This window comes from Aphelocoma coerulescens, chromosome 5 (genome assembly GCF_041296385.1).
Source record: "Aphelocoma coerulescens isolate FSJ_1873_10779 chromosome 5, UR_Acoe_1.0, whole genome shotgun sequence".
NCBI classification, from domain to species: Eukaryota; Metazoa; Chordata; class Aves; order Passeriformes; family Corvidae; genus Aphelocoma; species Aphelocoma coerulescens.
In genome coordinates, this window is record NC_091019.1 from 45,782,280 (window position 1) to 45,805,390 (window position 23,111).

A 23,111-nucleotide genomic window follows, 5' to 3' on the forward strand; every position below is an offset into this window, starting at 1 on the left:
CGCCGCAGTCCCGACATGGCGGCGGCCAGTGCAGTGCGGGCGGCGGGACGCCGCTCCCGGCGGCTCTTCGACATCTTCGTGGCTGAGGTTCCCTGGACAGTGTCGAGCAGTGAGTTTGCGCCCCCGCTCCCATCCCTCACCTCTGCTGGGGCTGGCGGGGTTGGGAGGCCCCGCCACGTGTGCCGGCACAGGCCGGGGGTCGGGCCAGGGCGGCGCGGCTGCGCGGAGGCGCCGGGCCCGGATAACCCGGTGCGTTTCCCCACAGAGGAGCTGAAGGAGTACTTCTCCCAGTTCGGGTCGGTGCAGAGGTGCCAGCTGCCTTTCGTGAGTACCCGCGCGTCCTCCGGGCCGCAGTTCGTGTGTTCTCGGCGAAGCAGAGAAGAGCCGCCGGCTGGTCCTGCGGCTGAGGCCTTGCTCGGAAGCAGCTTCCCCGCTTCCTAGGAGCTGCAGTCTGGACTCATCTTGTACTCTAGTGAGGTTTTCAGTGCTCTCTACCCTTAGCTCCTTCTCGCAGGAGCGTCACCACTTGACTGCGAGCGCTAGGCCTTATTGAAGCTTAGTGTTTTCCACTGGCTTTCAAAGAGCTTCACAAAGCACATCCTTCACATCTTGTTGATGCTGGCATTTCTCAATAATTAATGTAAAAATGCTTTGAGCTTTCTGTCATCGTGTTACTATTTTTCTGACAGAGAATAAAGTTTTTATGTGCCTGCTCTAGCTGGCCAAAAACGAAAGGTGTGGGTATGAACCTAGCATCTTTTTCTGCTGTGGATTCAGACCCCATCCAGAGTGCGAGGCTAACACAAAACCCATAACCTCTGCAGGGTGCTGCCAAGCTACCAATGCCTCTGTCGTTTAGGCTGTTTATCTCCTGAGGATGTAGGTCGGGGATCATAGATATCTAATGCAGTTTCTCAGAGATGAGCAGTCAAAAAGTGTTCCTTTGTGGGTAAGTTGCAGGCCATTGCTGAAAGTATCAAGGTTCTGTCTGCTTGTGTTTCTCCATGTGAAGTAATGATCTGTTAGATTAAGCTCAGTGTGTAGTGAACTTCAGTTAGTGAGCTGAAGGGTTCACCTCAGTTGAGGATTAGTGTGGAAATGGAGAAAGATAGTTTGAAACAGACTGGTTGTTTTGAACAGTTGAAGCTTAGGCACCTGCCTGTCACATCGTTTTTCCTCAGGCCCAGGACAGACTGCATCATTCTGTTGTAAAGTCTGGTGGCTTACTACAAAGCCATGCATGTGTACCTTTAGATTCAGTGATTACTTAAGGAGTTTCATTAATGCTTAAAACTGCCAGAGGTACAAAAATCCCAGTGTAGGACAGCCTAATTTAGACATCACTGTGATACAGAAACCAGGCAGTGCCTTGTAGGTGAAAACTTCCCTGGTGGTTTGGAAGTGTTGCCTGATGATCAGAGTGGCTGAGCTGTTCTGAGCTCTGAGGGGGATCTGAGTAGACATAGAAGGCACTTGGCTTTTCCTCATTATCAACTCTTTATTGACAATTGTCTTTTCTGACTGGTAAATTATTTCTAAAAATTACTTTTTTCTTTCCAGTGCAGTTAGTGTTTGTCATTCTGAATTGCAGAATGCTTTCTTAGTCTCTTAAGCAGCTGCTTTATATCTTGCTGAATGCTTTTCATGTACTGTGGCCATTTAAATATCAGTTCTGTTGTGACTGGCTATTATTAGTAGATAAATACTGCAGTTTGAAACTACTGCCTATGCATTATTCCAGGCTTCAACCATATCTTAAGATTGTGATTTTTTTTTATTATTGCTAGATTCAAATTGAAAGGTATGTAGAACAGCCTTTGCTAGACCCCACATGCTGTCACTGACAGCAAATGTCTTAGTGTGAAGAAACAGCAAGTGTGCCAATTCCTCTGATCACTTCTGAATAATCCTTAAATTCAATATCTGTAGAAAGTTTTTAACAGCCTCTGTGTTTCCTATAGTAATTGCATTTGTTTTTTTTAACTGGTAATTAGGACAGAGATACAGGCTTTCACAGACGTTATTGCTGGATTAAATTCTCAACTCCAGAAGAAGTTCAGAATGTGTTACAGAAGGACTCCCACATTCTTGAAGGTTCCAAGGTAATGTGCTAATTCCTTTCATGAAGTAAGGCGATGAGTTGACTCTTAATTCTGCTTTCAATTGGATACAGTAACATGAAAATATTACCATAGTCTTTCAAAGTGTGGTTAAGGATTTTGTCACTCAGTGTGCTTTCAATGTTTTTTAAATCATTACCACTTCTGTTTATTCCCTCCTCTCAGCTTGAGTTGTTAAGGGTCAAGATCAAAGAGCTACCAGAGAGATCACACATGCAAGAGACTAAAAACTGCTATGCTAAAGTAATATGAATTCAGTAAAACTGTTTGGGATTTACTATGCAACTAGTTTGCACTTTGAAACACAGGTTTCTGCAGCTGGATTCCAACATCTGATCTGGATGTTGAGTGGCTGGGGGAACATGATAAAGAAAGTGATGCTAAGTTTTGAACTTCAGTGAAATTTATTTTTCTTCAGCTGTCATTTCATACAGGAGAAATCAGCTGCTTGCTTTCATGTGTTCAAGACAACTTTAAATTTGCTTTAGTGTAGGGTTTTATTCTCTCCATCTTTAACATTTTAAATGTTAGTGCATTAGTGTGTGGGATCAAGACAGTGTAATGGTCTGGGACACAGACACTTTTGTACGTCATTGACTGGTCAGCTAGAGCCAGACAACTGTATATCCTCCAGCGTCACTCCACAGAAACTGAGTAAAGCCATGTCACTGTTTTCCCAACATTTAGTGTGCAGTGGTGTTGACAGATAAGGAATAAAGGACAGGGAGTCAATGGCTGCCCAAAGCCATTGATTTGTTAACAGCTCTCATGTCAAAATCGTTAGAAACTTGGATCTGGTATGTTCCCTAAATAGGGGATTTTCTTACAGACTTATATGTGCTTCAGCTGATACAACTACTCAGAGGGTGTAGTACAGAGTGAAGCCATGAGCAACAAGGAGGCTAGTGTTATCAGATACAATCAGTTCAAGCCTTTGATTAATTAATACAAATTCTTCAATATCCTTTTGACAACTAGTTTCTTATTTTGAGACTTTGAATGCTAGTAGATAGTAAAAGTAAAATGAATTGGCAGGAGACTTCAGTGATGCAGTATTTTGATTGTGATAAGGTATTTTGCTTGACATGGTTCATATTACTGCATAAGTCATTGTTGGTTGTGGTATTTCAGTACCCATTCCCAAGAAGAACCAACCTGCAAGTTCCAACTATGGTACAAAAATGGAAGCAGAAATTAAGACTCCTTAAACTGTGACTAGATAGGCAGTAGGCTGGTCCTTCATAAATTGTGCTGAACTAGGATGTTATCTGTATGCAATTACCAAATTAAGTACTAGAAATAGCATAGTATTTTGTGTAAATTTCCTGGAAATTTTTGCTGCTTTTTATTCTTGAAGATTTAAGGATAGCCACATGCACTTAACTGCCTAGGCTTCAAAGACTATACTCGTACAAGAGGTGCAAGCTAAGAGGCTTCTTTATAGTGAAATAAAAAGCAGAAGGCAAGCAGTAGTTATTTTCATGTCTTAAAAAATGCAGGCTTCTCTAGAACACATGAGCACTTCTCCCACTTGGCTCTAGGCTAGGTTTAGACAGTTACTTTTTATTAGTTCCATTTGAAAGCACAAGCTTTGAAGATGCATTTTGCTAGAACAACAAGCAATTGCTGTCCATATATATTCAACTTTCTTGTCAGGAAAGCCCTGGCTTGGGGCTCATGAAACTGAATTGGTTATAAATGTATCTTCTGCTTTCCGTATCAATGTTCTGGGTGATCAGAAATGAAAAATAAACCTTCTTGCCCAGCTAATTTCAATAATTTCTATTGTTTTCAGCTCACTCTCAGACAGCAGATCCGTAGAAGACGCAGTCAAAGAAAGAATCAAAGTGCGTGAGTGGTGGAAGGAGGCTTTATTTCACTAAATGTAAAGAAACTAAAATAAAGATTACCGAGAAACTATGAATGAGTACTTGTTTTAAAACAGAATCCAGCTGTTTACCCTCCCTTGTTCAAATAAACTGTATAGCCACACTATAACACTGAATCATAAACACCCCAGCATCTGTTACAGCATAAGACAGTCATTATATACAGCAGGAAAGCTTTTAACAGATCAAGTCAAAGCTTTAGCTACCTACAAAAACTAAAGCTGTAGGAAGGGGGTTACATTGTTACCCTGAGATGCTGGGCAATGGGGAAATCAGCAAAGTGAGAGAACTTGCTAAAGAATCATGAATTCCCTTATGAAATGTTTCAGAATGGTCTCCATGTCTCCTTTCTCCTTGGGTAGCAGTCCTATGTAGAAGAATTAGTGTGTGTATATATCCACACGGCCAGAGTTGTGAACTGCTGTGTTACAACGTCATCCTCCTGTACACCCAGTATTAAAAATCCTTTTGCGTGAAGTCCAAGCTTGCAGTCCATTTCCCTACCTCTCAAGGAGAAGAGGCATTCAGTCCTTCCTCCTCTTCTTGCTCTCGTGCTCATGTTCTTTAGGGCGGCTGCTGTCTGATGGCCGTTTAGAACCACCGTGTTGCTTAGCTTCTTCCAGAAACTTGTCCAAACCAAATGGATCCTCCTCAAATTGAACTGGTCCATCTCTGCCCCTGCCTCTCGTGTTACGATCCGAGTTAGAAAACTCTTTGTCAGGAACAAACCTGCAGGAGAAGATGATTCTCAGTTGATTAACTTCAGAGTACTAATTAAGAATATTTCTTAAATTTATTTCCTTACCTGTTGGTCTTTATTCGAGCCTCTAGATCATCACCATACACGTCCTTATCTACATTTTTACTTGGTCTGTAGATGTTTTGGGCCATATCCTTGCCACTTCTCCAAGGCTGGTCATAAACATTATAAATTTCATCCTCTCCTCCAGCAAAGCCACTGTCCATACCCTGTGAAGAACAGCAGAACAGCACAAGTGAATCTGTAAAATGTCAGCTAACTTAATTTAAGCTGACTGATCCAAATCACACAGAGGCTTATATAAACTGTGAAAGTAGAAGTGTCTGCTTGTTAATTTTTGGTTCATCAGCTTTCCGTTCTTGCCTGCAAGTCTTTCATTGGAGACATGAAAAAGAATGATTGACAAACTGCAGGTCTATTGAGGGCTTTGCTGAAGCCTAATATATTTTGTCATCTCTGAATGGTATAAAATTCAGAGAAAATAAATGTTGCTGTCAAGTGTTTATATCTTCAGAAGTATTATTAACGCAAGCAGTAATGGGAATAGAAAGTATTTACTTCTCTCTGAAAGCAGACTTCCCTATTTGGTTAGTACATTTGTACAAGAGAAGAAAATGAGGTCACTGCAGCTTGAAGGCAAAATAGTTTTTCTCTCCAGTCCCCAGTGAGAAAAATCACAACAAAAACACTTTAATTCAGCTATACACTTAGAATATTCAATTTCTTTTTTTTTTTTTTTTTGCATAGGCTCTGGATAAAGGAAATCAATAGTTCCCTAATCAGTTATGTAAAGACTTCTTTTTGAGTGCATCCACACCAACCATGAGAACAGGCTCCCTTTAGTATTCTAGCCATACCCACTAAGGAAGGATGAACATGTTCTCATAGAAAGCTACACAGCTGTGAAAAGGTTTTTTACCTTGCTCTGGTTGAACAGCCTCTGGTCATACTGGATTTCATTGGATGGCCTGGGGTTGGGTACCCCCAGGGCAATAACTTCACTGATATCTCTGTTCTCATTTCTTTGCAGCTTTGACCTGAATTAAAAATTTAAAAGTTTTATGAGGTCAGTAAACCATAGTTGTTGACATGTTCAATTGCAACTGGATCCTGTATTAGATGCTAACGATTTGCCTCAGGAGCCAGATTTTGACTGTTGTTCTTCCTTACTAGGTAACATTTAAAATTTGTCTCCTGGCAAAGGAAACATTTGGAAAAGTTATGTTCAGCTGGGCATGACATTTAAATTTGCTTTCCACTATCTGCGATTCACATCAAGGTGGCTTGGTCTAAAATGTCATATTTATTTTTGCAAGAATCAGTGTAGTTATATTCTGGGAAGGCCAAGCAATCCAATTTTAACATATTAGAGATTTTAAGCCTCCAGAAACCATTTGCACTCAGAAATCTCAGTGGCTTCAGCTAGTAAGATATTTCAGCCTACCTTCATAAATCTAAGGTTACTTTAAATGAACAGCTTCAAGAAGTAAAGCCACTATTGATAACTCTGGTCTCACCAAAATTAGAGGATTCAGGTTTCAATCTTTGCTGTCAACATGTTAATTAAACCTGAATATACTGAAGTTCTGCTAAAGAAAAACCCACCCAAAACCAACACAGTACACCCCTCTCTCCCATTCATGTGGAAAATTCTACATTTTGAAGAGAGTATTGCAATGTTTTCACACTGTAATTAATACCTTTTCATACAATGAACTGTGCTTCATACCAGTGACTATTTCCACAAGATAAAATTCAGGCACTCAGATCAAGAAAAGGAAAGCCCAGTAATAGGTTCCCTGGTGGGGAAGCCAGTGCCAGTACAAGAATAAACTAGTTTTTTTTTTGTGACTCACCTTTTATCAGGGGCTGCCCGGGAAAGATTTCTGTCATGCTGTCTCTCTTTGCGCCGGTCATGTCTGATTTCGTCTCTTTCTCTAGCTTCTCCATCCTCTGAACAAGTACAAGATTGCTCATTATAAACAAATATTTGAAGTTTGAATTAATTACGCCAGACGTTGGCACAGTAATTCAATTCAGTATTCTTTTACAGAAGAGTAGTGACCCTTAGTGCTATTTAAAATGTTACACTTTAAATAAAGTGAACACATGGAACACCACAGCTTTCTTATGCCCCAAGCAACTGACTGTCCTTGATAAGAGTCAAAGCAGACATACCCTAACAACTATGTTCTTCCAACTTTCAAGAGCTTCGAATACTTGTCTGTCTAGGTATTAATATCCTAAAACATTTACAGATCATTATATCATAATTTTAAGTGTAAAAATATAATTGAAACATGCAGGGATTTAAGTGTTTTGAAGAACATTCTGTGATGCAATATGAGAAAATCACTCAGGTTGAAAGGGAGTCTAATTCACAACTTCCTGCTATCAATGCTGAATTCAAACCAGGTTGGTCAGGGCTTTCTCCACTCAGGTGAGGAAAACCTGTAAGGATAGAGACTGCCGGACTTCCTAGGCAACCCGTTCCACTGCTGTTTGTCCTCATGGTGAAAATTTTTCTCCTAACATATTGAAACCTCCTGCTTCAACTCTTGACCACTGTCTCATTCTTCCACCATGCAACTTGGTGAAGAGCTCTGACAATCATTTAGGGATCATTATGGGATGATCTTGTGGGTAAATTCCCATTATTTGGCCCCAATGGCACATCTCCTAGCAGAACAAGCTTTATTCTCTCAGCATCACCTGAACAGGCAGTTACTTGAGCCTGTGACCATTCTGATGGCCTTCCACTGAACTGACTCCTATTTATCAATGTCCGTCTTGTACCTGGAGGCCCATAACTGCACAAAGTATCCCAGATGCAGTCTAACAGGTCACCAATAAAAGGAAATTATTACTTCCCTTGACCTACTGGTTACAATCCTGCAGATCCAGCTTTGTATGCCCTTAGCATTACTGTTGCCAGGGCACACTGCTGGCTCATATTCAGCATATTGTCCACTACAACTCCTGGGTCCTTTCCAACAGAGTGGCTCTCCAGCTGGCCAGCCCCCAGCCTGTTGGTAAGAGGTTAGTACATCCCAGCTGCAGGATCTGGCTTTGTATGACCATATCCCTCCGCCTTCTAGATAGATCGTAACTGCTCTGTAAGTTCATCATCTTGATCTTTGAAGTGTAATTTCAATCAGAACATAAGACTTATCACAATGGTGACAATTTAGTTAGGTTGGCAGCAGGATTTTAGAGCCTGCTGGCCAACAAAACTACAGCTCTGCAAGACCAGTTACAACAGTGCCAGAGACAGAATACTGCATTTTACCAGCTTTGAAAACTTAAAAGATGGTTTAGTTCTTCTAAACAAAGTTGCCCTTCGTCTGCAACATGCTGCTTCTAAAAAAATTAGTTTAGAACTGTCCATGAAAGCCACCATTCTCACTGATGCATTATTAACTCCAAAATTCTCAGTGTCCTAAACCTGTATACACCAACATACCGATATGAGGTTCAAACCTGCATCCCATCAAACCAGCCAGTGACTTAACCAATAGAGTGAAGAGACAAACTGATGTAATGCTTAGAAATTTCAGCTGGTATTTGGATATTGTAAGTTCTCAGGTTATTGCTCCACACTTCAGAGTGTTAAAAAAAGCCATAGCATCTTAATAATAAAGAAATGTACCTTTTTCAACATGTGTTTTGATCCCTGCTCTTCTCTCCCTGGCTTTCTGAGCCATTTCTCGGAGCTTTTCCTCATGTTTCTCCTTTTCTTTCTGAGCCATCTTCCTCTCCACCTGGGCACGCATCTCTACTGCCTCACGAGCCTGCACAAATAAGACACAGGTAAAAATACAGAAAGCCTACCACCTGGGATACAAGCAGATCTGTCATGGAGTTAGCTAGTAAACAGGAACAGAAATGAAGCCAAAATTAGGAAGCTTAAAGCCCATCAGCCACAGCAGTTGGCGCTCAGAGACAAGACCCATGACTTCCAATAACTTAACCCATGCTGAGCCAATGATTCAGAGATAGTGGGGATAAGACCCTAAGTCTTACATTAGCAAAGAAGCAGAACAAATCAAAAAGCTGTAGCCTATTCACAGCTGATTTTCTGAAAGAAATTAGCATACAAAGATAGTAGAACTATATGGAACAAAACAGTTTAAAGAACTACCTGACCTTTCTGTCAGCAATATAGAGTGCCTCAGCAAGTTTTGCAAAGTTTTCATTAATATGAACAGTCTGCAATCCTCTGCCATCTGCAGCCAGACGCTTATCTAATGGAATGGTGTAACCCTACAGTGGAAACAGAGAGGCAGTTAATCACAGAAACAGTATTTGTAATAACAAGCATTATTATATTTATTGTGTAAGAAAAAAAAAACCACATACAAAACTCATAGCCCATCATTATTATGCCTCAATGGATCTCCTTTTCATATGTACTCCAAATTCTTACCAGGTAATACTAAGCTTCACTCCAGTTCCACCCTCCCACCAAATCTGAATCACAGCTTCCCTTCAAGTTTCATTTTAGGACAAAAGAAAGTTTTCAATTGATAAGGTCCACTTTTTGCTTTGTCTTAAAAGATCTACAGATAATAGCTTCTCCAGTATCTCAGCTGTTTTACCTAAATGGTTTCCCTACCTGTTAAGAGGTTAGCTGATTCAAAATGAGAAAGTAAGGGGCAAGGCAGCCAGCAAAAGTAAGACACACTAAATACCAATTTTGTTTTCCAAAGCTGAAACTCAAAATTATTAATAGATGATATTTTAAGATTTTTTTTAGTGAGCTCTACAAAATTTCTGCTTTGGTTTTAGCATCTGCAACCTAAAAATTGATCTCCTAATTAGCATCGGTCCCAGTCAGACAGCTGTGTTGGGGTACACAAGAAAAAAGTAACATCCAAACATGCAGCTTTTCCTTCCTCCATTTGAAGGGGCTGTCTCAGGACAACAGCTTAGTAAGTTTCAGAAAGATTAAACCAGTTACTGCAGCAAATAAATTCTCCCCTGTCTTGGAACATAAACTTAACAGCTGATAAAAATCAATGGGACAGGACCTACTCAAACAAGGAACAAAAATAGCTAGCTGACCAGTGATAAAAATTAATTAATGAAAGAATGCAACGAGGAAAACTTTCTAGAAATATGGACTGCAATATTAAAAAGAAACATGCTTGGGTCTCTGATAGTCTGCTCTTTTTCAGTTTAGATGGCTTTACTTTGTGACCTCGAGAGGTTTTGAGTTTCGACTGCGCTATTATAGGGATTTTAATTAATATAATTTTTTCCTCTCAAAATTTATAATCTCTGCCATGAAGTAACATATTTTCCCTCAGTTCTATACTCTCAACTGGACAACCCTTATATGCCAAACTGAAGAAAAATGAGCTGTATGATCATATGCTCTTCATGCTAGAAGCAGCCAGTTTACCTAACTCTAGAGGTTTAAAATCAGTATTATTCAAGCTTAAATCATGCACAGAAGTTTCCCATCAGGGTGCAACATTAGAAAAATAAATTTATGACAACTTAATTACCTTTGCATTTTTCCAGTTTGAAATGCATGGAGGAATTTTCCACTCTTGCTGCTCTTTCACAGTCATCTGATTTAAGAGAAGAAGCAAAGTCATCTTCAGATTCATCGTAAAAGGAAATACTGTTTTCTTTCTCAAAAGCCACTATGAAACTATTGAAATAAGTCAGAGTAGAAAGTTCAGGACTCCACTACAAAACCCCAACTCTTCTTAGGAGCAGTAAGATTACAGAATTAAGGAATGGTTTGATTGGAAGGGACCTTAAAGATCAACTGGTTCCAAACTCTCTGCCATGGATTTTATTTTTGCACTGTATCTTTGCCAACACTGAATCAAGTCCTGACAGCTCTTCAGCCATCCTCTTAAGCTTTTGTCACACAGGCCATAACTCTCAGCCAGCTTGTTAACATCTGCACACTTAGCAGCCATTCAAGTTGAACCAAACTGATGAACCACCACTACTCTCATTTCTCAGAAGGAGCTCATCCTTAATGACACAACTTAGTGTTATGAAAGATTATCTTAACAGTGTTGTCTAAAAGCAACATAAGGGTACCCAGGCTAAAGCCTTGGTCAACTCATTCATGCCATGAACTAATTTAGCAATGCAGCCCTGCATAAAATACGTGAGACATCTACTCAACCTTTGACAAGATAGATAAAAAGACGGCTACTTACAGAACTGCCCAAATGAAAAAAAGAAAACAAGCAAACAAAAACACTGCACCAGGCACCAAGTTTATCACTTAACATCACATCAAAAGATCAGTAAGGAGAAGGTATGCAGAAGAATTTGTGACCCACCTATGCATTCAAAACTGAGAACAGCTATGGTGTTTCATACCTTTCTACTAGGAGAGTGCATTACAGGTGCCGGAGGAGATGGTGGTCCTCGAGGAATCTTCTTGTTAATTCTGAGCAATTACGAAAACAATTACAATCATCATGTTGCACAGAAATACATTTCAGAATCTTCTACTTGCCTTGAACAAGCTGTGAACACTTACTTGAATCTTGGAGGCTCCATAGGGTCCTTCTGCATTTCCACCATCCGAATAACTCTCTGTTTTGCTCCAGAGTTGAATGCAACTCCTTGCTGAGATGGTGTGTACCTGGATAAAACAGAGTGCTCAGTTTTCTGCACACAGCTAGATATTCCTTTCCCACCTCCATTTTTACTCAGTTCACTGCTCTAGCTGTGGTTTCATTTTATCCACAACAGTTTAAGACTATTCCACTATGAATGTCAGCAGCAGGTAACTGCATAGATAATACTGCACTGAGTGCAGACTCAGTTACACCAGACAGAATGTAACTTCTCTTCAGGGCTATATTCTCCTGTTTCGACCTAGATTCTGAAATAGAAGAAAAACAAGTACAATACACACAGCTTGTCACAATACTCTCCTCCACCTATGTCTGTGAAGCCCTGGTGACTTCTTACTGTTCAATACCAACCTCTTCACATACTTTTTTTTCAGAATTAACCTCAAGCCAAGTGTAACCCTGCCATGAAATTTTTCTGTGTTTGAAACAGAAAATCATCATAAATGAGTATCAGCCTCCTCATCATTCCAATTCTTTCCAATTGCTCATTTTCTATGGAGGAAGAACTTTGTTACATGTCTTGTTGTGGCTTGAAACTTGCAGTAAATACTTTCCTTTCAGGGCAGCATCATTAATAGTGATCCCTAGCAAATCTGTGTTTTGTTGCTAAAACAATAACCCCACCAAAGTGCCACAACTCATGACATGTTAATGACATATTTCTACACACTTCAAACCAGGTGATCATTAATGGTTTAATTCAAAATACGTAAGCCAGTTTCATATTCCTTACAGAACAGAATTCAAGAGGAATTTCTGTTCTCAGAAATTAAACAAATATGCCAATTTTAATCCATTTTGTCTATCACAACATCTTGCACAAACACCAGCACTACATACCGAATGTACTGTGCAGGAGCTAGTTTGTCAGCAGCTCGAACTGGCATGGCTGCTGCAACTTTCTGAGAGACCGATTTCTCCAAGGCTGCTCTTGTCTTCTCTGTTATCTGAAGAAAAAATACCACACTGTGCATCTCATCCCATATGCAAGACATAAAGCATGCCACTGCTTACTAGGCACATCAGTGCATACAATACCTCTCTAATTGCCTCCTCATCTGGTCTTTGCAGTTCAGGATCATCTACATTCATGACCTCTTTTGGCACAAGATCTGTGTACTTGCTGTAAATAACCTGGAAGACATTAGATTTTACTTGTGCTGATGAACAGGAATAAATGTACATATATCAAAGGAAATCTTTCAGGCTTAGACTATACTTTGGGTACTAATTAAAATTAATATACAACTATAAATGCACTACAATTACATGTCGTTCAATTACTCCCATAGAAGACCTGGTTACATATATACTCTGGACCCCATTTTACAGATGGAGTGATCGAAGAAACAAAGCAATCTGATTAGATATAATTGTATAAATTGCTCTCAGAACTGGCATTAGACAGCAGTTTTCTGTTTCCCATTCCTAGTATTTTCCTTTTTAGGGACCTCAAGACAGACAAAATCCCACACATTTTTACTTTGTTTTCAAGGATTACTCAAGAATTTCATGCAAGTATTTTCCAGCATCTGGATTTTTTCACATCATTAGGTTTACTATTTTCTTGAAAAATAAATACTTGAGAAATCTGGTCTTGACACTTTCCCTTATATAGGTACTTGAGTTTTCACACAACATGAAGCTAGCTGCTGGCAGCTTCCAGTCCCGGTTTAAAATATTGGGAAAGAACACTATTAGATGGCTTCAGGGAAAAATGTATTGTATTACATTAATGCTTCACAAGTATCCAACAAAACAGCAAGTTTTAGTTCCAAGGGTTAAAAGTCAAGAACTATTATTTCAAGTTCATTATGCAGTACATGTCCAACTACAAAATTAACCTTTAGCCTCAGCATTAATTAATCACGAGAGGATTTTCTGCTTCTCAGCCTTCACTCCTAAAATTTTAATCCTTTGAATTAGTATCAGTAATATTCTAGCTTCTCAGATGCTGAATGAAGGACATCTGAAGAGCAGTGTTCCTCTAAGGTAATTAACTCTTAAGTCCAAGTGTCTTGCTGCATGAAGAACAAAGTATGCTGAAGGAGCTTTAGAGCATCCCAAAAGACAAAAGAAGAAAATAAAAGAAGGTGCTCCTTGTGGTGGTCCAAGAGCACCCTAAAAAGTACTTTACACTGAGGTACAAATGATCTATAGGAACTATTTAAACTTTGAAGTATTGGATGCAAATGGCAAGATGCTTTATTATGGAAGAAATACATAATATAGATTAAACTATCCTGAAAATACAAATATTTCTGCTTCCATCAAAAACTTGATACTCTTGTTTTTATTGTAGCCCTTTTTTGAAGTGATACAAAGAGGCAGATAAAGAAGTTACATTTCTTTTTGTTGTTTTTCGAGACATTTATCTTGTTTTAGGAGTAATGTTGAAACATTTCATTAATCTAAGATAAAGAGGAGACTGGGATTGATTGATATTGTACTGTGCCCATCCACTACCATTTTTCAGTCTGTAAAATTTGAAATGAAGCATCAGCCTGTGTTTTAGATATTTCATTCTTATTGCTACTGAAAAGCAGAATCTCCTTCTAGGCAGAAAGAAAAAGCTCAAGTTTTTGGTACAGCCACGCGATTCCCTGGCTGGGGCAGCCTTAACAGGCAGTGATTAGAAATCTGCATGCCACTGCAATCAGAAAGAGAATAATATTACCTAACTGGCTAAGATACTGTACCATGGCAGGATTTAGACATCAATCACATTCAGAGTCTCACAAGGCACTTGACAGATTCAAGTGTCTTGATAGAAATTTCTTAATTTGCTACAAGAAATCCTGTCCTCGACATATTTTGTTCTATATATTCCAACCAGCCCTGTACAGTGCTCATCAATCCTATATGTACATCAAGAATTTACTACCAAGCAATGCAGAATGAGTTCCTTCCTTGTCAAAGAATGGTTTCTCCATATGGAGCATATAACATTTTAGAAATCATTAAAATTACCAGGTTGTAAGCCTGGTACACACACCAGATTAAAGAACAGTAACAAACTCTCAAACCAAGCTCTGACACAAAGGCAAATAGGTTGCAAGTATGTAACACTTTTGATTATTTGAGTTATATTCATATTCTCTTGACCTGTTCCATAGCTGTGACAGGACTTCAACAATGGAACTACTCTCTTGTAAATGTTTCAATTGAATTGACAATCTTGGGGAAAAAAACCTGTAAATAAGCTTTGTGATTTTTTTTCTCCTTTAACGACTAAGCCACAGCCTTGGGCCATGAAGAAGAAATCCAACTCCAACATAAAAAGTTATTCTTGCTGGAAAAAAGTAAGGTACCTAACAGTTCCATTCCTTGATTTCACTCTTTCTTCTGTCTTCATAAAAACACAGGATGCAATTACATGTTTTTATTTTCCTAATAAGGGGACAGCATCAATCTCACCAAAATATATCGCTATTGATGCATTATTTTAGCCTGGCTTTTAGTAATGTAAGTAAAGTGCTGAAAGAATTTACAGCAGCACAAGAGCTAACCACACAGCTAGGCTAGAAATCCATCTCAACAACCAGACGGAAGGAACTCCATCCTCAGATCCATAAGGTCATGCATCCAGGTCTGTCAATGTTATCCAGCATTTCATGTCTAGCAGATTTTCTGCCAAACCCAAACAGGAGGCTTGTCAGATGATCACATTTGTGTCAGTATTTTTCAGGGAAAATTCTCTGAAGCAACTATTTTTTAAATATGTAAGGGAACAGATGCAAGAGAGATGAACCACTGCAATAGTAGAAACTGCTGACAAGTCATCTAGATATAGGGGCTGGGTGATGGAACTGCTGCCTCTACAGAAAGCAGAATACTAAATTCAACTTCAAAAAATCCATAAACTGTAGCGAAAGCAAAATTTGCTTCCTAACTCAGACCAAAGAAGTAGCTCCTAGAATAGGTTAATAAACTTCATCTAATTTCTGTCAGGCTGCTAAGTATCTGTTTCTTTTAGCTTTAAGTATTAAGATTGAAGAAATATTGAATTATGGCTGCAGCTCTCTGGAAAATGAAACTTCTGTATCTAATCCTACTGACACTGTACTATCAGAAGTTCTTAAGAGAAAATATTCCACATTATTCAATTCAACGCAGATCACTGAAGAACTGCTCCCTATGACATCTCTGCCAATACTTTCTCCTGCAAAGCAAATCAAATCAAGCAATAGTAGTTCTGCTGCTTCCAGTGAAATTGTTTCAAATACCTGTTGCAGCACAAAGAGCCAATTGTATCATGAGCTACATCAAAAGCAGTGTGGCCAGCAGATCGAGGGAGGTGATTCCACCCCTCTACTTTGCTCTGCTGAGACCTGAGCTGGCATGCTGCATCCAGCTCTGAGGCCCCAAACACAATGTTGACCTGTTGAAATGAGTCCAAATGAGGCCACTAAGTTGACCACAGGGCTATAGCACATCTTCTATGAAGACAGGCTGAGAGAGTTGGTGGTGTTCAGCCCAAATAGAAGGCTTCAGGGACACCTTACTGCAGATTTCCAGTACCTAAAGGGAGCCTACAAGCTGGAGAGGGACTTTTTACAAGGGCATGTAGTGATAGGACAAGGGGGAAGGGCTTTAAGATGAAGGAAAGTAAGTTTAGATCAGGATTAGGAATAAATTCTTTACTGTGAGGGTGGTGAGGCACTGGAACAGGTTGCCCAGAGAAGTTGTGGATGTCCCATCCTTGAAAAGTGTTCAAGGCCAGAATGGATGAGGCTCTGAGCAAACTGGGCTGGCAGAGGGTGTCCCAACCCAAACCATTCTATGAATCTGTGATCTAATTTTCCTCTCAGTTTTACTCTCCTTTGAATCACAATACTTAATCTTTAATCTCAGCATTTACATCCAGCTGGATGCAACCAGGATCAAGCTGACACAGAAGGCAGAGCTCAGGGTTAGAAAGCCCTAACTCTACAGTTCTATAGAGCCTGCTTTTGGAAAAGCCCCACATCTCTTCCATCTTGGTGAATGAGAACAAGAATATTACTGCCTTCATTATAGATGCCATATGGAAAGTTAATGAAAGTACAGATCTTCATTAATCAAATATGACAAACGTTAGTGGCTTAAATTAACTCTAATTTAACCTGTTAAGAAGTATTTTCCTAACTCTGAACCAAGTAAGAGTCAGTGAAAGATTACAGTCACTTTTGCCTCAAGCCTATTATCATATCTAGTTATTTTTCAAACATACTAAGATTCCAATCTGAACAGTTCTACTACATGCAAATTAAAAATAATCCTACAAGTAAGTAAAGATTACTTGACAAGTTGTAAAAATGAGGGTTTAACTACACTAATTTTTTTCTTATTATTTGGCCTGCAGCTTCCCCAAAATTGGTATGATTATTACTTCTTGTCTAATTATCTGCTTGAAATTATTTTGTATGCTTTCGACAAAGCAACATTTCTATTTTGCATGAAGCATCAAATATTTAGTAAAAAATTTCTTCAAATAGAATTAATATTTTAACACCTTCCTCTTGAAAAATAATTCCAGATATTAGATGAAGTCTGATGGAACTCCAAGGAAAGTCTCCTCAATAAAAATATTGCCACTGCTGTTTTTTTCTGTTTAGTCTAACTACTTTCTTCCACATGACAGCATGGAGACCAATTTGCACTCATCTTTTTCAAAGGTACTGCAGTAACATATGAGGCATAGGGTGAGGATATGCAAGATGTGATGCTTTTTTGACACTCAGAGTATTAATTAAATATAAAATCCTATTGGCAGTAGCATCTATTTAAAACAATAAATTTATCTGTTAAAAGTATTTTCCCTGATACTCTTAGAATGCCCATCCCAGCTTTTTGTTGGAGAGGTAAAGTTTATATTTTGGTTTCCTCCCTTCCTCAAATGCAGTAAAATATGGGGCGTATTACATAACCATAAGCTTTTCAAGGCACCCTAAATTAAAGCCCAAGAAGTCAAATTATTTTGAAAACAACTATTCATATCTACTAGTTAAAACACTCTGTGTAGTTAACACTTTGTTTAGGCTTTCTTTGTGTTACCCTACTCTTTACAGAAGATGCTTGCTGGAAGAAACAGCTGGTCATACACTTGATCATGCCTGAGCAGTTTTCCAGCCCCCAACACCTGCTTAAGAGAATTACAGTCCATGTAGCCCACTTGGTTACACTTGAAAAGGCAGATGTAAATACTCCTTAAAGTAGACTTAGCAGACCCAAGTATCTGAGCTCAAAACTAGTTAGGATCTCAAGTGTCATCTCTTGGTATTAGAAAGGCTACTGGATACAGGAAGTTGAAGTTCCCCCCTGAAAAACTCCATGAGAATCTTGCCATCTCTGCACTCAGCACAAAACTTATGGAGTATAACCACTGGCAATACTTTCTGCTGCAATTAACAACGACAAACACAGAGCACGCAACAACACTGAAAAAAACCAGAAGTGTCAAATATTACGTCAGTAAGACACAAAGTGCAGTGTTCTGAAGGCTGACCTGTGTTTTCTGTCTGGTTTTTTGTCCCCTCTCTCTACATACTGAAATGAGGCCACAGAACTGTTTCCAGTTTCTTGTCTTCATTGGAAAATGAAAACTGCTAAGCCATCAAGTAAGTTCTGTGTAGAGATTCTCGCCACTTTTGCGTTACCTCTTACATTACAGAGAAGACCACAATTTCTGTCTGATATTATTTTAGTTCTTACATAAGAAAAGAGGACACAATCCATGTGGCTAATGCCAGACCAATGAGTTCAATTATATGCAATGTGTATGTACAACTCTTCCAAGTATATATGCCAGCTGACATACTGGAAGAAGTATTACCTTGTCTTTTGACTGTCCTTGTCGAGCAATTGCATCGTATTTTATTTTTCCTTCTGCATCCACCTGAACAGCCAAAGCATTGGACATTTTCTTCTTTCGGCCCATATCCAATGGATATTGGGCCACATGAATTTCTGGGAAAGCACCCCCATCTCCAAAATCCTACAGAAAAGAAAATAGTAGTGAATGTCCAAAAGACAAGAAAATGCAAAATGGAATGAAAGAGCAGATTGATTTCAACAAAAACTAACTTGTCAAGAATGCTCCAGTAACTTTATTATTTTCACTGGAAAGAGAGCAGTTAATGAGAGAACTTGCAGTTATTAAAAGACACTGAAATGGAGAGCCATCTTGCAGTAATTATTCCCTGCACAAAGTAGGAACAGGTATTACTGACTAGAGTGTACTATGCTACAGACAATAAAAAATTAAGTATTTAATTCTCATGTGAGTTATTAATTAGAACTTCAAAAATTGACCTTCCGCTATAAAGCAACTGTGGATACTAAAATTACAAGAGCAGCATTTTTATGAAGACTTCTACTGGTTATTTGTTGCTTTTCACACCATAATGAAGTGAAAAAGATAAAAAAGCATTCCATTCCTTTCAAAGCCTGTAGCTCATAGCTTTACAATGCTATGTGTCAAGCATTTCCTTACTTTGACGTGTAAATACACTGAAAATTAGCCCAGCATGCAACAGCCCAATACTCTTACAGTTTATTTCCTCTCTCCTACAATGTGTTGGTGTAAAAAGATTTAATAAATATCTAACCAAAAGACTTCTTAAAGCAGATAATCCTGGCTCAATAACACAGAGGACCCAGTGGTACCACTCACAAAACAACTTCAGGCTACAGTTTCAAATGCAATGCTTTGGAGGAAGCATTTGCTTAAAGCAGCATGAGCATCTATCCCTCTCTCTGTTACAACAGCATGGCTTATATGGAGTCTGGTAGCAAAACAGATCAAAAAATAAGAATGGGTGTCTTGAGCAGATCTGTCTCCCTTCATGCTCACCATGTGACCAAGTAGTTACCAGTATGGGGATGGAGTGGATTGAGACTGGAAATGACCAAGCAGAACACTTCCAAACAGGGATGGTGCGCTCATGCCATCTGCAAATGCTCCTTGAAACATAGTTTCAGTTCTTTGAAGTTTTCCACTGGATGTCCCACATTCAAGATTTAGTTAAGTATTAGCCAGAACCAAATTCAATCATTCTTCCTTTTTTTTTTTTTTTTTTTTTTTTTTTTGCACAACTCTTAATGTATTAAGAACAGGTTTTGCTTTTTCCAACAATGGCATTCCAGGATCACTGGACAAAGATTACGCTTTGGAAGCATTTGCTGCTTTTGAATTTGCACTTGTTTATGAATCAGAAAGGAGCCTTAACAGGCTTTTTTGGATATGTATTAATTTGTGGCCAAGTGGTGCAGGAAATTCTTTGCAAACCTTCAGCACCTGACTTCTTAAAAAATTTCTTTATTAACATTTAGAAAGAACAAGCACTGAAACATTAACTTAAGTACTCAACAGTGTAGGAAGGAAAGCCTACACTGGGTATAATGAAAGTATAATTTTTAACATCACCCACATAAGAATGTTTTCTTTCAGTGAACCACTGGAACTACTATTTGAAGTACATGGATCACCACAGAACAGTGTTGGATTTACAAAAATGGCACTCAAATATAAATGAGGGTAATGTTGTTACAAGCTAATGAAATTATGGTATATGGAAACAACATAGGATCATACATCAAGTACTGTAATAAAACCTCAACAGCATGCTTGGTCCCAAGAGCACTGGCTTGTGACTCACCAGAAAAGGTCTCAAAAGTTATTGTCAAGGATCATTTCAAACTGCAAGGTTTTTCCAGCTCACAGTGAGACTGTTCCAAACCAATTTTGTAATCAGAGCTACCCATCTGTATTTTCTTTCTACTTTTAGCAGTTCCAGTTCAAATTACATTAAACTGGCAAGGGTTACAACTAACGACACACAACATTGTCCAAAACCTTTTGCTAGTAACATACTTAACAAATATCTGACTAATTTTTAAGTTTTCCTCCAACTGTAATTTTGCCCCCCAATAGCAGCTATCTTTTTGAACAGAACACCTGAGTGTTCTCTTCTCTGATACACACACGTTCATTTACTTCACCTATAATCTGGAACGTGTATTTAACAGTGACAGAGGAACAATATGGACGTCTTTCTCGGGGGACCCTTGCATTCACAGACTGTAAACCCAAAGGACCACAGATATATTTCCGTAATACAGCACAACAATCTCTGAAGAGAAGTAGACTTAGACCATCCTGTTTGCCATCAAGTGTTTTAAGAAATCCAGTGGATTAGAACCTCTTCCAAAACAAGAATATATCAAGCAGTCTGGATGATGCAGCTTGTAAGGCTTTGCACAATTCTCAGCTACATTCACAGTGCTCAGAGTTTATTTCTACTCCAGATTTTTTTTTCCTCCTTTAGCAGACACACTACTACTTGTATGAATTTAAATATTTACCTCTAGCACCCGTGGTATCCATCCTTTCCGGTAACCGTATGGTGGAGGTTCCCTTCGTGATGAGACCAGAGCAGTCTGCCTGGATCTCTGAGCTCTTGCTCTTTCTTCTAGTTCTAGCTGATCTTGGGACAGCTGAGTTGGAGCTGGCAAAAAACTGGACATCCATGGACAGCCACCAAAAGAGAATGACATAAAAAGTTCATTCTGGTAACTTTACTCACTGATACTCAACTATGCTTGAGTCAACTTCATTCTAAGTTACTACTTTCTCTACAATCATTCTCTACAGATTAAGAAACAATTTATGAAACTTAAGCATTGCACTCATAAATGTGAGGACAACTTCTGAGATTAGAGTGGCAAAGGCAATGTGTGCTTTCTCAGCATTCTGTAAGATTCCTAAAAAAATCTAATACTAAACTCACCCACATTCACAGAGTGTTTGAACAGAAGTGTGACAATGCCCGTTTTCCAACATGAATGTCACATACTACTGGGTATTCTTTCCACTACTATGAATAAGAAACAAATATTACGTTCCTATGTCTCTAGTCCCAATGACTCGCTCTTCCTTTCTCTCAAGGCAAACACCCACAAACAGATCTGTCAACAAGCTCCCCTCTTCAACACCTGACACCTCCCTGCCACGGGCAAGTCGAACCCAAAGTTCTTCACTTCCTCTTTTTCAGCTCTTCTTATCTACAGAACCCTTTTGTGCGTTTACTAAGAAAATACCCAGAGAAACACGGGATTCCGGGGCAGCCACTGGACCTGCAGTCCCAAGCCCTGCGAGAGACACTCCAACACGTAACAAAGACGGCTCGCCCTCTCTGACGGTGAGGGAACCTCGACAGAACCCCACGGACCCAACCGAGGCAAAGGAGATTCTTCCTCCCGCAGGGAACACGCGAAGGAAGCAGGACCCTGAACCACGGGCCAAACACCCGCTCCCGCCAGGGCTCCCCCAGGCCCGACCGGCCCTCGCCGCGCTCCCTGCGGCCGCGGCCCGGTCGGCGGGCCCATTGCCCAGGAGAGGCCGCGGCCCCTCGGCGCGTCCCCAAGCGCGGCCGCTCCCGTCGGCGTAGGCCCGCAGCGCGGCGGGGAAGCCGCGGGCGGGCCGGGAGCCGCAGCGCCAGCACGGCCCGACCGGGCCCGCCGGACCCACCTGGTGAGCGCCATCTTGACCGCCTCCGCCGTCCGCTCGGCAGCCGGGCCGCCGAGGAGGGGGAAGGCGGCGGCACCTGCGCATGCGCCTGGCCCGCAGCGTGGCCTGGGAGTTGTAGTCTGGATAACGCCACTCGCGGCGCGGTGGCGCACGCGGTAGGCCGCAAGGCGCCCTGGAAGCTGTAGTTTTACAGTATCCCCCTTTACCTCTTCAGCCATCCTATTCCGCTCCCCTGTACTATTCACGCGGTCTCCAACAAGTTCAATAACTTCACAGTTCATTCAGCTGAAAATGTCCAAGTAAAACGCAGAAAATATAGAGCAAATGGATTGGAATAAAATTTATTCTGATACCTGCTTAGAAATCATTGAACTGGGACATGGGAGTGAAGGGAAGAAGAGAGACTGAAAGTGGTGTCAAAATAGTGATTTAAAATAAAAAAAACCTTCTGCATTAAAAACAAGGAGTTGTGCTGTTTATGTTAAATGGCCATCCATATGTTACACAGGAGTTCTTCAAATCAAATCAAGAGATGCACTCTTTAGAGTATAATTAAAATTTGGAATATGGAAAAATACTTCTCAGGGAGTTGTAATACATGGGAACTAGGTGGAGCTTTACATAGGCAAGTCACTATTTGTGTTAAAGTGGCAATATATAGCACCATATATAACCAAAGACAGTTATTAATTAGCAGTTACTGCTGTTACGTAGCATCTAGTGAATCAAAGGGAGAAGAGTCCCACTGGGCCAGGCACAGTTCATCTAGAAGAGAAACAGAAGCCAGACAGAGAAGAAAAGGGTAGAATGACTAAAGAAACAAACATGGTCTACCAGAAATTCAAAAAATCATACCATGAGAGGCAGGAATATGATATGGTAGAGTAACTGTCTTGCAATCTTCTAGTCATTTTTGTCTGTCTTATCATCTTTCAATGATAAGGGCGAACTACTCCTGCAGGCTAAATTAATCTCCTACAACTTCTAGGACAGGGAGATTTGGAGGAAGGTAAGGGCAATCCTGTGCAGTCTGTCTATGCCCAAACTCATCATCTCCAGGGGGAATCTGCTTTTGGTTTAGCATTGTGGTGACAACAGCTCTGTCACCATCTCTATGAATGACAGATACTTCTCCTTCTCTCTGAGATAGCTGGTGTCTTATGAGTACTGTAGACAAAGCTAAAGATACAAGACTTTGTCACATGCCATTTATCAATA

At 39.9% G+C, this 23,111-nt stretch overlaps 2 protein-coding genes across 2 annotated transcripts; one reads left to right on the forward strand and one right to left on the reverse strand.

Annotated features, from left to right (window-relative positions):
- Positions 1 to 15: 15 nt before the first annotated feature.
- SLIRP (SRA stem-loop interacting RNA binding protein) lies at positions 16 to 4,040 on the forward strand. The gene is made up of 4 exons (XM_069017981.1): positions 16 to 109; positions 266 to 324; positions 1,995 to 2,102; positions 3,916 to 4,040. Exons 1-4 carry the CDS (start codon positions 16 to 18, stop codon positions 3,973 to 3,975), a joined length of 321 nt encoding a protein of 106 aa, XP_068874082.1. The 3' UTR covers positions 3,976 to 4,040.
- SNW1 (SNW domain containing 1) lies at positions 3,977 to 21,974 on the reverse strand. The gene is made up of 14 exons (XM_069017978.1): positions 21,894 to 21,974; positions 20,729 to 20,882; positions 18,198 to 18,359; positions 12,422 to 12,517; positions 12,224 to 12,330; positions 11,284 to 11,388; positions 11,121 to 11,190; positions 10,280 to 10,345; positions 8,916 to 9,032; positions 8,419 to 8,560; positions 6,626 to 6,722; positions 5,689 to 5,806; positions 4,815 to 4,978; positions 3,977 to 4,738 (listed from the first exon to the last, which is right to left on the reverse strand). Exons 1-14 carry the CDS (start codon positions 21,905 to 21,907, stop codon positions 4,534 to 4,536), a joined length of 1,617 nt encoding a protein of 538 aa, XP_068874079.1. The 5' UTR covers positions 21,908 to 21,974; the 3' UTR covers positions 3,977 to 4,533.
- Positions 21,975 to 23,111: the final 1,137 nt, after the last annotated feature.